The sequence below is a fragment of the Lampetra planeri genome, chromosome 5 (genome assembly GCF_965212315.1).
Source record: "Lampetra planeri chromosome 5, kcLamPlan1.2.h2, whole genome shotgun sequence".
In the NCBI taxonomy this organism is placed as follows: domain Eukaryota; kingdom Metazoa; phylum Chordata; class Hyperoartia; order Petromyzontiformes; family Petromyzontidae; genus Lampetra; species Lampetra planeri.
The window spans coordinates 23,673,317-23,689,754 of record NC_136111.1 but is presented as its reverse complement, the minus strand read 5'-3'; the positions used below and the strand labels follow the sequence as shown (position 1 = coordinate 23,689,754).

At 47.3% G+C, this 16,438-nt stretch overlaps 1 protein-coding gene across 1 annotated transcript; it reads right to left on the bottom strand.

Annotated features, from left to right (window-relative positions):
• Positions 1 to 13,664: 13,664 nt before the first annotated feature.
• On the bottom strand, positions 13,665 to 16,206 carry NOP10 (NOP10 ribonucleoprotein). The gene is made up of 2 exons (XM_078595060.1): positions 16,059 to 16,206; positions 13,665 to 14,412 (listed from the first exon to the last, which is right to left on the bottom strand). The coding sequence occupies exons 1-2, from the start codon at positions 16,110 to 16,112 to the stop codon at positions 14,272 to 14,274; spliced, it is 195 nt and encodes a 64-aa protein (XP_078451186.1). The 5' UTR covers positions 16,113 to 16,206; the 3' UTR covers positions 13,665 to 14,271.
• Between the last annotated feature and the right edge of the window lie 232 nt (positions 16,207 to 16,438).

Sequence of the window (16,438 nt, the reverse complement as noted above, 5' to 3'; positions counted from 1 at the left end):
ATACAGGACTTTGGCACCCATACCAGTCAGGCCACTCAGTAACCATCACTGACCGGCATAGTGAAGTATGGTCAAACAACCCTCATGATTTACACCACCGAGAGTGGCAGACGAGTTCAGTTAATGTGGCAGGAGTGAGATGGTTTGTGTCATCAGAAAAACCACGAGACAGAATGAGGCCATTATTTGACGGTGAATAAACAAAGGCTGACGACGATGAAAATGATTGGTGTGGTTACTGATGACGTGCATGCAACATGTAATGTATACATTATATGCATTATCTCAGTGGCAAATATAACTCATTTTATAGAGAAGCATAGCTCCCAATCGTGAGATCACGAGTTCTTATTCCAGAGTTGACCGAGTGCTACTGTCAATATTATCTTAATCAATCCCAGGATGAGTATAATGAATGTGTAGCCAATCCACCCGGTCCTCTCTCCTCCTGTCGCGAATGCTTGCGAGGGGCGACAGGTTGGCTAAGTAGACAATAACAACGATAAAAATAATAAAGTTCTGAGACAATGAGTTGTGGCTCTGCGTTGTCGACAACAGCCGAGCACCAGGGGTTTTTAAAGCGGCAACACTTTATTTAAAAAAGTCCTCTTCAGAAGGACAATTGCGTATCTGCAATAATGATCAGAGGCACCCTTCACATCACAACACCGCAGCTGAATTCCTCGGTCCAGAAGTTATCCCAAATCTCAATTATGATGAACCGCTTATCATATTTAACAACATTAACATACATATTTAACAAGAAACATTTAAATATCAAACATCTGCCCCATACATATGTAGCACATCCTACAGTCCCTGATAATACTGTATAAACGAGACAACACGTACTGAATTAATACTTTTTTAAATATCTAATTATGTGTACAATATGTAAATTAGAGAAATATTTTACTAACACTAAACATATGAAACAATTATTCTTTCTTACATCATAATCTGGAACGTTGCATCTGCAAAAAGTACCTGACCTGCTCACCCCATTAGCTCAATGTTAAAATTAAGCTAAGTCAGCCATGCATTGTGTGCCTTCCCAATGAACGTGTAGTGACACAGCGCCGACTGCTGTCCAGCAGCAGCAACTGCGGTGGACAGCACACACGCCGTTGAGCACATACACGGCTGTGTGCCTGCAGGGCAGATAAACTGGGGCAAAGGTCATGGTAGACCTCAAAGGGAGGCCTCTGGAACCCTCTGATGGGTTCGAGAGGGGAGGCGCAGCTCGGATGGAGCCAAGCCGCGCCGAGTAGAATATAAGCAGCGAAGAGCTCCGGGCTACCGGTTCGGGGAGTAGACTCATCTTGTCTCGTCGCTGCCCTCGTCGCTGCCGCCTTCATCGCTGCCACCTTCGCCCGATCATTGCGCGGCCGAACAGTAGTTGGCTGTCTTGGTAGACGCCGTCAGTGCAACGCGGACAGGGTCGTGTCTGGGCCGGGCTGTAAGGCAGCGTGGTCGTGAGAGAGGAGGCCGGAGTTGGTGGTGTGAACGAGATAGAGGTAGAGAGACGGTGCCTCCTGTAACTACCTCGTCTCCGACTGAGTGTGTGCACCGCACACCATACGCACACACATGCCGAGAGGAAGGACACTACAAACATCGCAATACAATAATACCAAATGTTATTTATTTTTACAAAAATAACTTCTAATTTCATCAACAAAACACTCTAATCATCTTCCAACTCCGTTATATCTATTGATTCGAGATGGATTGACCAAAATGAAAAAAAATTAACACAATACAAATTACATAACTCACCACGAGCCACGTGGAAAATGGAATCTAATACAACAAGAAAAGGAACCTCCCGTACCTGCAATAGCGATCAGAAACACCCTCCACGTCACAACACCCAGCTCAATTTCTCTGTTAATGGGATTGAGCACTGTAATACGATAAAAGCGGACTGAAATATTTGCGGCACTTAGGCAATCAAAGAAAGAGAAACGAGGGGACGTGCCACTTGACCATGACGTTACCATCTCGATCCACAAAATAATCACATGCATTTATTAAATGTTATTGATTCTGCTCATTGATTTGCCCGCGGAATTTTAAAAAATCCAAATGAAAATTCACGTCCGCTTTTATCGTATTACAGCGTCCTATATAGAGAGGGCATCGCACAGTCACAGACACCGGCAGAGGCCTGCCAGTGATTAGGGACTCTGTGAAAGTTCAACAATTAATTAGATAGCTACAGAGACGGCAAAAAATAAAATACCATCTTCTTGGTTCTTTCGGTAAAGTCACGTAGAAGGGAAGTAATAAAATAATAAAATAAAACATAATAAAATAATTCTCAGGACGCTTCGGCCACAACGCAAGCAGCCATCCTCAGGTGAAGACTAGGTCTGTCGGGGAGACAGCGTCTGAATGAAACACCACCACACTTGGAGCGTATATTTAAGCTGGGTTGGAAGGGGGGAAGGGCGCCTTGACAATTATTATTTTATTACTTCCCTTCTACGTGACTTTACCGAAAGAACCAAGAAGATGAATCCCTGCAGTCACGAAAGCTTTAAATCGAAAATTAAAATACCACTTTATTGTCACTATAAGGGTGCACAGTGATGATCATTTTATAGGCCAACTAGCGGGAAGTACCCGGCGTTGATGGGCGAAAAAGACACACACACACATCGACTTACACGCAGACAGACATCGACCCACACACATACAAACACACACACGCACATATGGACTCACACATACAGACATCGACTTTCGACACAAACACATGGAGTTACACACGCACATATCGACTCACGCACACACACATAGACTTGCACATACACATCGACTCACACACACACACATACATAGACTCACATACACATCGACTTATACACACGACCTACACACACACACATGGATTTACACACACACACACACATATCGACTAAGACACACACACATGGACTTACACACACACATGGACCCACGCACAAACATCGACTTACACACATCGACTCACACACACATACATAGACTCACACACACATCGACTTACACACACACATATCGACTGACACACATAGACTTACACACACATATCAACTCACACATGCATATGAACGTACACACACACACATCATCGCAGGCACACACATCGACTCACACGGACATAAGGGCTTAAACACACACATTATTTTAATATTTACCAACTTAATTTTGAAATATTAGTTCTCTACACACAAACATTTTTATTTTAATATTTCCAAACTGATTTTTAAAATATTAGTTTTCTATATACGTGAGTTTAGCGAAAGAAGCAAGAAAAGGCAGCAGACATCACGGCTATCGCGATTTTCACCTGAAGACGGGCACTTGTGTTGCGTCCGAAACGTCGTGATTTATTTTGTTTTACTTCTACCTACGTGACTTTACTGAAAGAACCAAAGAGTAAAGAAAATAGTACTTACTTAACATTGCCGTGGTGAGGCCTAGTCACGTGCATTACCCCCGGCCTCGCCTAGATTGCCCAGCCGGCCGAGGTGGCACCTTGGTAGGCTGGGCTGCCCCCCCCCCCCCACGCACGATCCCCCCGCCCACTCTGCAGCTAGCGACTCTTATAGTAGTAACTGCACGCATTGGGGTTGGGGGGGGGTGAAGAGGACATCACACCGTGAAGAATTTACCTCAGCGTTTTGTGTATTTTTATTTAATTTTTAACGCAAATTCAGAATTTCCCCCCTCCACCGATGGCGCATGTGCGTTGTTGCTAGGGGCAAGCCCTTGTCAGCTTTGTCGCGCATGCTCGAATGCGTGTCTTGGTGCTTGCAGAGCGGCGTAAGGAAATAAATAAATCTACCAAATAGCACTGAATAGTTAATTTAACTACTTTAAAGTTGACGGATGGGAAAATGGAATAGCGCTGGCTCACCACGGGCTTATGGCGTGGCACCTGGCTACTTTTCTAAAACCAAATCCTTTGCAAGTTTCGTCCACACGCAGACAGACAGACAAAAAAATTACATTTATAGGTAAAGATACAGATTACGGAGATAGTATGTACACCAAGGTAAGGTGTATCGGTGCATTTGCATGTGGGAGTGGGGGCGTGGTGGTTAATGTATTGCGCTTCAAACCCAGTGACGAATATTAGACCCTGTCCTTGTTCTCCTAGTGTGCGGCTTCATGTCCGACTCGACCAGGGGCACCCGGGTCACCCGGCCGTGAGCCCCGGGCTATGTCTGCCACTTTTTCCCCGTGGGACAATCTCGATCAAATGCTCCCCTTCTCGTCCGGGGCAGCTCGCTTGTTTTGTGTACAATGTGCGGGTAATGGGCATCTTGACACTACACTCGTTAGGGGAGAACACTGCTCTTCTTCGCATGCACACACTCCATCTACGACTTACACACAAATCAGGGGAACCACGCCATATACATGCAGTCTTGCTAATCCCTTTATTTAATACCTTAATTTTTCGGCGCAAACAAACCATTTAAAGCTGTCTAGGCGATATATTGCTGGGAAATCCTTGTCTAACGCTGTCTACCCCTCAGTCGACCAAGCGTCCTCGCTCCTACCTCGTAGCTGCTGTTACTGGCATCGCACGGATGCTGCGAGCGACAAAGAGAGAAGGGCTCACTGAGATGTCCATGGCGAAGACGTGGGAGACAAGATGGCCCGCTCATTCCCCGGTCTCACCTTTTATTCCCAACTTCTAAATACCTGGGTCACGTAATACTGCACGGCCAATCGTGCACCTACCTGTGGCCACATCCGGGGCCTTTCCTCTCACATGGACCGCGATTGTCTTTGATCTCTCCCGACGCTATACCATCGCAGCTGACCCGGTAATCTTTATGCGCCCATACACTATTAAGCCAATTCAGGGGCGCTGCTATGTAGACTGCCCTGTTGGGTCGAGCCAAATTCCTTGCATCAGGAAACCGTTGGACATTCTTCGGAGGAATCCTCGGAGAAAACCCCGACTGTTAGACCAGGTGATCCCAATCAGGACACGTGTGTGTGAGTGTATTCAATCGTGGGGAGAAAGAGGGGGAGCGAAGGCTGGGGTAGGGGGGCCAGGGTGCGGTTGTTGGGGGGGGGGGTGCGCCGGCGGAGTGGCTTCGATGCTGTGGCATCACACCTAGGCCACCCTTAGGTCTACTCCGCATTAAATGAGGACCTGGTGTGGTGTGTGATAAACATTAGCAGTGGGAAGACAAAGGCGCCTGTGCATGGTGCTGGCCACCACCCACTATTGCGCTTTTCTGGCCTTTATATGTGTTCGCTAAAAGCACTTTTCCTCACAGCCTATATACACATATTCGGCATGCAACAATTAATCTCCGGTGATTTTCTAACTTTTTAGTATGCTATTCAAGGATAGATTAATATTTGTCTTGTATGTAAATTGAACTTCTTTCGCATCCTACGTACCCAACCATTCTAATTGGAGGTGCGGGGGAAGGACAACTAAACACAGAAAGCAGTTCTAAAGAAACTAGTTTTGAATCTTCATACAGTTCTCTTATTTGCACTCTATGTTTAATTTATTCCTTCTTGTTCGCAGTCTTGAAAAAAAGAAACGCCATGCATCGTAAAGGTGCATTGGCATATCATTCTAATACTCATACACGCGCAATGCACTATCGTGGTCATTCCAATCAAGGGATCGTCGCAGAGGATATTTGTAAATGTGTGCACCCAGTATTACCAGTGCTCTTGTGGGGGCCGTTGGCCCCCGGGGTCTCTCCCTCACGCATCACCTATTCCGGTTGCGTTGCCACACCGCCCTAATACCCGTTAGGGTTTCGCCGGCATTCGAACGCGACGCCCCTACTCATACAGCCTCGCGCCGCGCTCCCTCGCTGCGAGCGTACGTACGCACAGCATCATCAATCAAACGCCATACTCCCCCTCACGCAGCTTCGCGCAGCACTCACTCGCTACGAGTATACGTATGCCCGTCTACAGCCCTGTGCAGCACTCGCCTCCACGCCGAATAACCACGTTACCAATGCGCACCTGTATCAGACACGTAGCAAACGTAAGCACACACGCGCACAGGTCTGCGCGGCACTCACGCACTATCTATATATATAAAATCGCAAATCTGTCTGTCTGTGTGTGTGTCTGTGTGTCGCCGGACCATACGCAGTTTCATTGGACGAAATGTGAGGGATTTGCGGGACACGATTGGTCCGTTTGGTTTTCCTAGCGCTGCGATTGGCCCGTTCATCGAGGCCGTGGCGGAGTAGCGCAGTTGGTAGCGCCCTCGCTTCCCATGCCAAAGGTTGCGGAATCGATCCTCGCGTCCTTCACAGGCGAATATATTTTAAATCCTTTATATTACGTTCGCTGCCACGCATATCAAGAATTTATAGTGAAAAACTTTGTTTTTACGAACGCGTCCACATGCAAACCACAAAATACAAAGCCTCCAACTCAGACAACACGTGAAGACCCGTGCAACGCCGGGTTTTACTGCTATTTATATATATAAAAAAGGCAAATTTGTGAATGTGTGTCTGTTGAAAATGTTTAGCGTACTTCCCGACATGCAAAAAACGTGAAATTTGCCATGTGGGTACTTTCCAGAATGTACACCATGCAAAACTTATAAAAACATTACTTTTGTATTCTTTTTGGGGGAGGGGGGCGCAATAATGCATATATTTTGCACGGCAAGTGAGCTGTGACGTCACATCTGTCATGTGACTCGCGCGTGCGGAAGCGTAACGCAGTGTGCCTGCTCATCACGCATCCCCCCCCCCAACCCTCCGTGAGTAAAGTGCCATACAAATGTTTTGCAGGTCTAAGACGTTCTTCGCGCAGCATTGCTTTATTATTCCTGTCGTTTACTGCCGTACGCACCGTAAAAGATGTGTGTCTGTAGCAAGCGCGTGTATGTGTACCTATGGACGGGGGCCGCGTGTGTGGGGCGAGCGGTAGTGTAGTGGTTAGTGCGCTGCGCTATGAACTCGGCGACCCCAGTTCGATTCCCACTTACTACCACCACCTGTGACGATCATTTGAACCGGTCCTGGGCCTCCCCTAGGTCGACTCAGCCTCAAACGAGTAACCGTGGTCTGAACATCGCCACTGGGGAGACAAAGACGGCCGGGCGTCGAGAATCCAAGGCCCGGGTGAAGCCGGGTAGTAAAGCTAGTGAGTCTATACGTATACACAGTACCGCGCACTCCAAACGCAACCCTTTCTCTTGCGCCGCTCTGCGCAGCGCTCCCACGTGGTGAACCACTGTATACACAGCACCACACGCGTGCACCCTTCTCAGCGAGATCACACGAGGCCACGATCAGCTATTAATGATTTATTATCGGCGACTGCACTTTACTGTTAAGTCAGTATGAATCGACGAGGCTGGCCTACGCTGATACCTCTATGCCTATTCCCGATGTATCTCCTTACGATACTATTTCACCTTGTTACTCACGGTTCGAAGTATTCGGCGTCCTGTGGCTTTTCCTCAATGCTCGTCTGGACACGTCGCACGGACGTCCGGTGGGCAGAGCTGCGAGCCACCTTGACCGCTGGCTTCTTGGAGTGAGATCCCTCTACCTTGCTACCTTCGCTTTTTATCCTATCTCCCCATCCCAGGGCTCCGCCTCCCCCAGCCCTCTTCGCTCCTTCCTGCGTTTATGCGCGGCGCATATTCGAATCATCTCCATTCTCATGCCTCCCCATCACAATGGGTGGTCGGCTTGACTGCGCCGGTGCATGCCTTTGTCATGCCAATTAGGTCGCGGTGTCCATCCCAAAGGCTTGCCGTGGGATTTTATGCACGGACCTCCGCTTATTCGTAATTCCAGCTTTTACCCTTTAACTTCCCTAATTTCCCTAATAATGGTGCCTACGTGCTCGAGCGTAATTATCTTAACCATCAGCGACTACGCGCAAGAGCCCCTGTTGTCATGCTAATTATGCCGTCCCGTCCCTCCCCTGCCTGCCTCGTCGATACGTGTGTGGGTGTGGGGGGTGCGTTTCAACCGCAGTGGCCGAGTGGCCCCTCGCCGCGACCATTCAATCTTAATGCCGGTCACAGCGCCGCGAAGTAGCATCGGGGGAGGTCGTCCCATTCCCTGGTCGCCGGAAACCGTGAAAGTTATCCCGATAAGGGCTTCTCGGATTAAAACCGGTCGGCCAGGTGACTTCCCCTCGGAGTTCTATGGGGGGGGGGGGGGGGGGGAAATGCTTGCGGGTGTGTTTATGTGAGGTGAGGGGACGCGGGGGTCGGCTCCGTCACTTGGTGGTGGCGAGGTCGGGGATGGGGCGCCCGCCGAGCGGCTTCGTGGCGGCGGCATCACACTCTTCTTATCGACACCTCTCTGTGTTGTGTAATCGTGTATCATTTAAATCTTGACCTAAAGCTTTCGTGACAGCAGGAATTCATATTATTTGGTTCTTTCGGTAAAGTCGCGTAGATAGGTTCAAAGAAAATAACAAAAATAACAATGAAATCATTGCCCAGGTCGACGTAGCCCTTAAGGGTCTGGGACACATTACTGCAGACGTTGCAAGATCGGAAATCGCTGCAATCCTCAAAAAACGATAAGACGCCTATTAGCAACATCAGTAAGGATGAGCGCTTTGAGCTTTCTCAATAAAAAAAAATGACATCATCATTTCAGCCGACAAGGGCAATGCCACAGTCATCATGGACAAAACCACATACAATAACAAAATTCAGCACCTACTTAATGATGGTAGCTATACCAAAATTAAAAGAGATCCCACCAACCGCCTCGTTACGAAAACCAACAATATCATCACTGATTCGACATATTTAATCGAACCAACCAAGCGGTTTTCCTTAAAACCCTCTGCTGCTAGACCACCCAGATTGTATGGATTACCAAAATTCCGTAAAGAAGGTACACCCCTTCGTCCTATCGTCTCCACCATTGACTTACCCACCTACAAACTTGCCCGATTTCTGTCTGAGACCTTACAACCATTCACTGGTTTCAAGTTTCAAGTTTCATTTATTTGGTATAGCCCTGTTAGCCATGCGGCTCTTAAGTCGGGTGCAACCGCAACAAACAAAATATGAACACAGAACTTCTTAAAGCGACGACACGTAACAGAAACATCCTGGAATCAACCAGCAAATATATAAAAAAAACGTATTAAAACGCTGTGTGCAAAAATCCCAATGTGGTGCAAGTCAACAATAAAAAAACCACAAGACAATTTAGATTAACCATATGTTTTCGAATCACCAAAATAAAGCTATAAAAACAATGTAACAACAGTAATCATAGGAATTGTGATTCAAATTTAACAATAAACGATATACATAACACGTATGACCAAACTTGCAGCCATAGCTGAAAGCATGACACTCCCAGTGTATGATGTGTGAGTGAGTCAGTGATACTGTGAGTGTATGATGTGTGAGTCAGCGTATGATGAGTGAGTCAGTGTATGATGTGTGAGTGAGTCAGTGGTAGTGTGAGTGAGTCAGCGTATGATGTGTGAGTGAGTCAGTGGTAATGTGAGTGTATGATGTGTGAGTCAGTGTATGATGTGTGAGTGAGTCAGTGGTAGTGTGAGTGAGTGTATGATGAGTGAGTCAGTGTATGATGTGTGAGTGAGTGGTAAGACCACCTCAGCTGTACTTAACTCAGCTCACTTGGTATCATTAATTAAGGACATCTCACTATCTCCAGGTGATTTGATTGTTAGTTTCGATGTGATCTCTTTGTTTACCAAAGTTTCTGTGCCTGACACCATTGCAATCATTGAAGATTTGGTCCAACAAGGACTGAATGCTGATGTACCGGCCCTGGTGAGACACTGCCTCACCGACACTTACTTCTTGGAATGGAACATTCTACAAACAAGTTGAAGGTACCCCAATGGGTTCTCTCTTATCTCCAGTTGTACCCAATGTTTTCATGGAAAAATTTGAGACAGATGCCATCCAGGCATCCACTCTATGTCCGTCCTTGTGGAAGAGATAAGTAGACGACACTTTCGTCATCTGGCCACATGGCCGACCAGCTCTGAAACAATTCCTCAACCACATCAATTCCATACACCCAGCCATCAAATTCACTATGGAGGTAGAAAAGGATGGTAAGTTACCATTCTTGGATGTTTTAATCGAAAATAGACCAGATGGCTCAATGGGACACTGTCTACAGGAGAGCCACCCATATGGAGGTCTACCTAAAACCTGACTCCCACCATCCATCCCAGAAGAATTCCCTCATCAAAACTCTACACCATAGCGCTCAATATATTTCCGACCATCATCACCTAGCCAGTGAACTGGAACACGTACACCAAGCTCTCAAGATGAATGGATATTCAGACTACACAATACGTAAAGCTATCACCCCAACCGTTGGGAAAGAGCCATTTGAGGACCTGATCAAAACCATCACCTTGCCATACATAGCAGGGGTCACCAAAATATTTACAAAATCATGAACAAACACAAGATCCAGGTTCGATTTAACACAGTACATAAAATTCGTGATCTGTTCCCATCTGTGAAGGATGTGATCCCTGACATGCAATACCCCAGCGTCTACAAACTAAGCTGTGTCTGTGGCAGTAGTTACATTGGGGAAACTAAGCGACATGTCTCGGACCGTGTTTGTGAACATAAGGCAGATCTGAAATACGGTAGGACCAACACCTCGGCCGTGGCTGGTCATTGTGTTAATGCGGTGGGCTCACGAAATAGATTTATCCAAGACGAAGGTACTTTGCAAACCCACTGGCTATCAACAAAGATTAGTTCATGAAGCCATCCATATTAAAGACACAGACACAATTTCAACCGAGAAGATTGGTAGAAACTGAGCAATCAGTGGAAGGACGTTATTAACCACTTTAAGTCATAACTGGCTGTGATGTTTCCATCCTACCTTCCAATGATAGTTGTTATTTGCGGCTCTCTGATTTTACATGAACAGGTTACATTTCTCACCCACCTCGTGCGCCGACGTGGCTGCGGCTCTGCGATCTTACATTACATGCTAATTTCTCTCATTAACAGAGTCACCTCTGTGCGCTCGTCGTGGAGGTCGCCCTCCGATCTTACATGGATTGGTTAATGAATTATGCATTATTGGATGAATTGTTAATTAATATATGATTTCAAATCATCATGTTATAGATTCATGGATCGGTAGACACGCCGTAAGATCAATGGACTGACGATTGCCCCAATGGCAATGTAACCCAGTTATAGAGAGGTTATAGGGTAATAGATGAAGAGATAAATTCATCCCTTTGTGTGGTCCTGAGCCTGACAAAATTATATAAATGTAATATTGTAATTGTTGTCCCGAGATGAATGGCTGTATGGCTCGCCACCAGCTCCGTTCTGCACCTGAGCAGCATTGCGTACGACCGCTACGTGGCGATCTGCCAGCCTCTGCGCCACGCGGAGCGTGCGAGCCGCGGCCGCACCGCCGTCATGCCGTTGGGCCGCTGGTTCGTCGTGATGCACCACAACGCCCCCATCGTGATGGGCCTCATGACGCCCGACATCGAGGATGCCGTCGCCAGCGCCTCCTGCCCGGACAAGTGCGTCGTCCACATGAACGCGAACTTCGCGGTCAGCGATGCCCTCTACTGCTTTGTCGCGACGATGTCTGTCATGGGGGTTGCCCGTCGACAGGCCAGGTCCGTCCACGGTGCCGCCACTTCCAAGTCGTGGGACCCAAGGCGTCCGGTGGGACAAGCACGGTACAGTGGGCGTCGTTAAAACGCGAGCACAACGCAACCAAGACGTTGGCCATCTATATCTTCTGGCTGCCCACTTCTCGGTCGGCACGGTGGAACCGTTCAAGGACTTCACGACGAACGCCAACACGTGGGAGCTAGTTGTGTGGCTGAGTTACACGAACTCCACCGTCAACCCCCTGCTCTATGCCTGATTCCACCACTTGTTCCGCTACGACTTCAAGCTGGCCTTCTCCTGGCGACCAGGACACTCGATCTCATGTACCGCAGACCTCAGCGGATCAGACGAGACGACCATGGACTCACAGTGGCAGCACCATCATAAAATGTGCGCTCGGAAACATTGGATTCATCAATTTCATTTTGCATGGCATTTACTTTAATTGGCTCAAAGTATGAGAAAGGGGTTTCCCCTTTTTTCTGGCAACAAAACAGGTGTTGAGATGTTAAAACACCAAACTGAAACCTTTTACAAGGAATCATGTCTGCAGTAACCACAATACCTGTGGTCTGAATGCAAACAAAAAACATACTCTGATAATATATGCATTGTCTTTGAAACTGATTGGTCCACCAGAGATAGCTTTCGTTGAGCCTAGTCTCAAAATGGCGTTAGACCAGAGGACGCCAAAAGGCGTACAGCACCATCAGAGTAATGAGATCTTTGGGGTGAGCAGCTACATCATGGGAGCTCCTTTGCCAGTACCAAAACATGAGAATAGGGTTTCCCCTTTTTATTACACACTTTTATTTAAGTCACTCCGTCTGTTGTCGTATCCTTAAAATATCTTGTAACTCAATTTTTACCCACTTCCCAATGTGCTATCGACTGCAAACTTGGTATACTTATGTCATACTGATGGAAATACTATATTCTACTATTAAAAAAATATTTTTAAACAATCTTTTTTACGGGTCTAATTGTCCACGCTCAACTCACGTTGCCTGTAAATCACCACGGTCCCTTAATGCAGACGTGATTTCTATTTTGGTGCTGGCAAATGAGGTCCCATGATGCATTTAACCTATAGCATTAACTTATTTTTTATTATGAACCTGAAAGGTTTCGTGACCGGTATTTGCACGTGGTTTATAAGTGGGTTTTCTTCGTAGCTTTCCAGGGTAAGGCAGCAGCCGAGACTAGAGGCAACTCATTGAGAGCATGTTTTGAGGGCCAAAGGGAGTAGGCAAGGTTCCAACCCAGGCCTCTCAACCGTCAGTACTTGTCTCCGAACTACAGTACATTCTTCTGAGTCTAATGTCCTCATGTGGCAGTGTTTTGGCTGTATGCGTAATGCTAGCTGCAACTGCACTTAAGTCTGGACGATCAGGTGGAGGTTGTTTTATATATGGACACGTCTTGAGTAGGTAAACTGTTGAGTCTTGACATGAATTATTTTACCTAATTCATAAGTGGAGCAGCATTGACTACAGCTTTGCGATGGCGGTTTGATATGGGATGAAATTGTTACAAAGGTAAAGTTTCACCTGCCTACAGATGACAACTATCTGAACATTGCGTAGTCGGGATTTCATGGGACTTTAGCCACGAGTGAATGTTTTATTGAAGACCTTTCACTTGCAGCCTATTCATTGTGGGATGTGATTTTTTATACCCTGCTCATCTGTCTTCTCCTGGTACAAGAAAACGAACTGCTGAAACCCTGCTGAAGCCTTAACTGTTTTGTTACTGTTGCATCCTCAGATGTGCTGTGCTGCCAATTGCTATGCACCATACTTTACTGTGGTAGGAGATGCCGTGTAATGATGCCAAAAACGGACCCACCGTTACAAGTTTTTTCACGTGAGCCAATCGGTACAATAATCCTAATATTCTGCCTGACTTTTTGAACCAGGAAGTTACCGATTTACTAGTTGCCATTTAACACTACGATTAAATGATAAAGTTTACACATTGCACCAATAGTAACATTTACGATTCAAGTGAGAATGAGACAAACACGTGGCACCAGTAGTATTTTTATTTAAAATCCCACAAATCACGTATATAATTCAATGTAATCTTACACATTGAGTTTGTGATGTACACTGCATTGCTTTGCTTCTACTCTTAAATTAAGTTGTGGTCTGGTGAAGGGGCTTCATGTACAGATCTTCTCAAGCAGGGTCTGCCAACCACTGTGGGCCCAAGACAGCCATCCGGGATGAGGGGGTGGCACAGAAAAGGGTTCACACACATCACCAGATGCAGGGGAGCACAGACACCACAGGTTTAAAAACTCCCGTTCTGTCTCCAGTAATTGAGCAGGGTGATCGAGTGATTGGCACTGGCCTGGGCAAATAGACCCTGCCAATACCACCGGTCTACCATGGCCCATGACTCCACAGCAGTATGTCCAGGCCTACACCACACAGGCTTGGGAACCGGCCTGGGTGGGGGGAGGGTATATGCTGGAACCAAGCCGGGCTTCTCTTGTGCCACCGAGTTGCTTGGCGGTCTTCCTGGAAATGCGGAGCAAGCAATTGTGCAGGATGGTCGTCTCAGTTGGTCACCTCCCCCCGGAGTGAGCCATCTCTGGTGGTGCCCAACCTGCCAAGCCCCCACGTGCCTTACAGCACGGGCAGAGGCTGCTGCGTGAGCAGCAATCCGAAGCGGCGCTTCAGCATAATACGGTGGCGCGAGAACTTGTCATCGGGGGAGAAGCGTGCGGGGTGGGCAGACAGTGTGGGGCCGCCCTTGGGGTCCTGCTTCTGTGAGGAACAAGAATCACCGCACGTCTGATTAAACACAGTACCTATCTCAAAGAATCACACACACCCTTCTCACAACACATATAACCGCATTAGCACAGCATATATCTCAATAACTAACATACAACTCAAGACTAATGACCACATCAGCAATGCACATCACAAATGGGTCCGCTTTCATCATTTTGGGATGTGCTCTGTAATGTAATATGGTATTATTTATACGGAATGGGTTAAGTTGCTATCTACATAGAATTGCATTAATTTAGCAGGCATGGACACAAGGATGTGAACATGACCAAATCACCCAGAATGCATCTTGGCAGATCACTGAAGCTAAGCAAAGTTGAGCATGCACAATGCCTGCACAGGCAACCACCATAAGAAACCACCAAGGCTGCGGCTCTACATTGCAGGCAGCAGAGGCCGATGCAGTAAGCTCCATTTCTGTAATGTAGTATGCTCACATGTATAATGCGACTAGCTTTCACCAACCCTCACTGTGACCAGCATGGGGAAGTACAGTCAAATAACTCTTACACTTATTAACTGGTAGTTGATATTTTTTTTACCAAAACTACGTTTGCAGTAGTACACAAATACAAATAAAAAAACTCAAACGCGTTCGTCAATAGCACTGCCTTAAAATAAAAAGTACAAAGATTTGGATTGCCTACTAACATATAACTCTGCACGTACCGATTTAAAGTCGGATCAGGAAAGTTTTTTTAAATGTAATTCTTATCAGGCCTCATGTTTTAAAGTGCAGTCTCCAAATCGTATCTCCTATCTCTGGGCTGAGACCGAAACGTCGCCTATTACATACATTCCCCGTGAAGGCAGAATTCTTGGCGAACGTGTCGTGTTGGGTTTCCTGTGGTGTGCAATACAAAGGTGGTGGCGTCGGTGCCGGCTTGTGGACCTGCAGCTGTGCGATTCACCGTGCGCAGCTACGCGCGCCTGGGCCTCCACGTGCTAAGCAGCTGCTCCATTCTGTGGCAATGTACAATCCACTGCCTGCCTCTTCCCGCCGTCTATGTATATGGCCACTCGCAAGTGATTATGCGGTCCCATTACAGTTGTCTGGTTATTTCATTATCTTGTGTACAGGTATCTTTGGCGATATTGCTTTGAAGGCCACGAGCGTGTGGGCGTTGTGTAGCAGCACTCATTTACGTAGGCCGAAATAATCAAATGAGCTGTGAAGATCTTTTCACAGATGTCCGGCAGGCGCGGATCAGAAAGTTACAATACAAAAACCGACAGGAGTACAAGGTATAGGAAAGCGAGACAATTCAGGAAAATTAATAAAGGGGCTCGCAATTCACTCAATGTAACGGGCGCAAAACAGTAGCCTCCTTCACGTATCCGGACCTTGGCGTAAAATATATAAATAAATATATTTTTACACACCTCGTCTGCCACACGGTTTGGGAGGGGGAGTTCGTACGTGCATCAGCGATGGCTTCGACACAAACATTTGGCGTTTAATCGGCAGAGCTGAGGGGGGTCTCATTTCCGAGGCAGCCGCGGTGTAGGCCGCGCCGGGCCTACACAGCAAGGGCGCGCCGCACGGCACGACGAGACGGTATCCCCCCCCCCAAACCCCCACGGCCGCTCGCTATCTCTGAGCCGTGCACGCTCACCTTGAGGGTGTAGACCCGCTCGCCCGCCTCGTCGACGTAGAACTGCAGGAACATCTCCGCAGTTGCGCGCTCCGCTCCACGTGTCGGCGCCTCGAGCGGTGTGGCGGAAGTGTCTTCTTCCGAATCCGGAAGGGGGCGTGTCGAACTGCAAGGGGGCGTGTCGAACTGTAAGGGGGCGTGTCGACCGGAAAGCAGCTGCCTCTTCCGGAAAAGGCAGAGTAGTCGGAAGACGTTCAAGTTTACAGGAGCAGGCACGGACAACACAGTCAACATGGCACAGCACAGACCCCACACTCGACACGGCACAAACGCAACAGGTTCAATACATCCATAATAGAGGTTTTTCGGTTAGATCGCGTAAATATATAAATGTGTCGTTA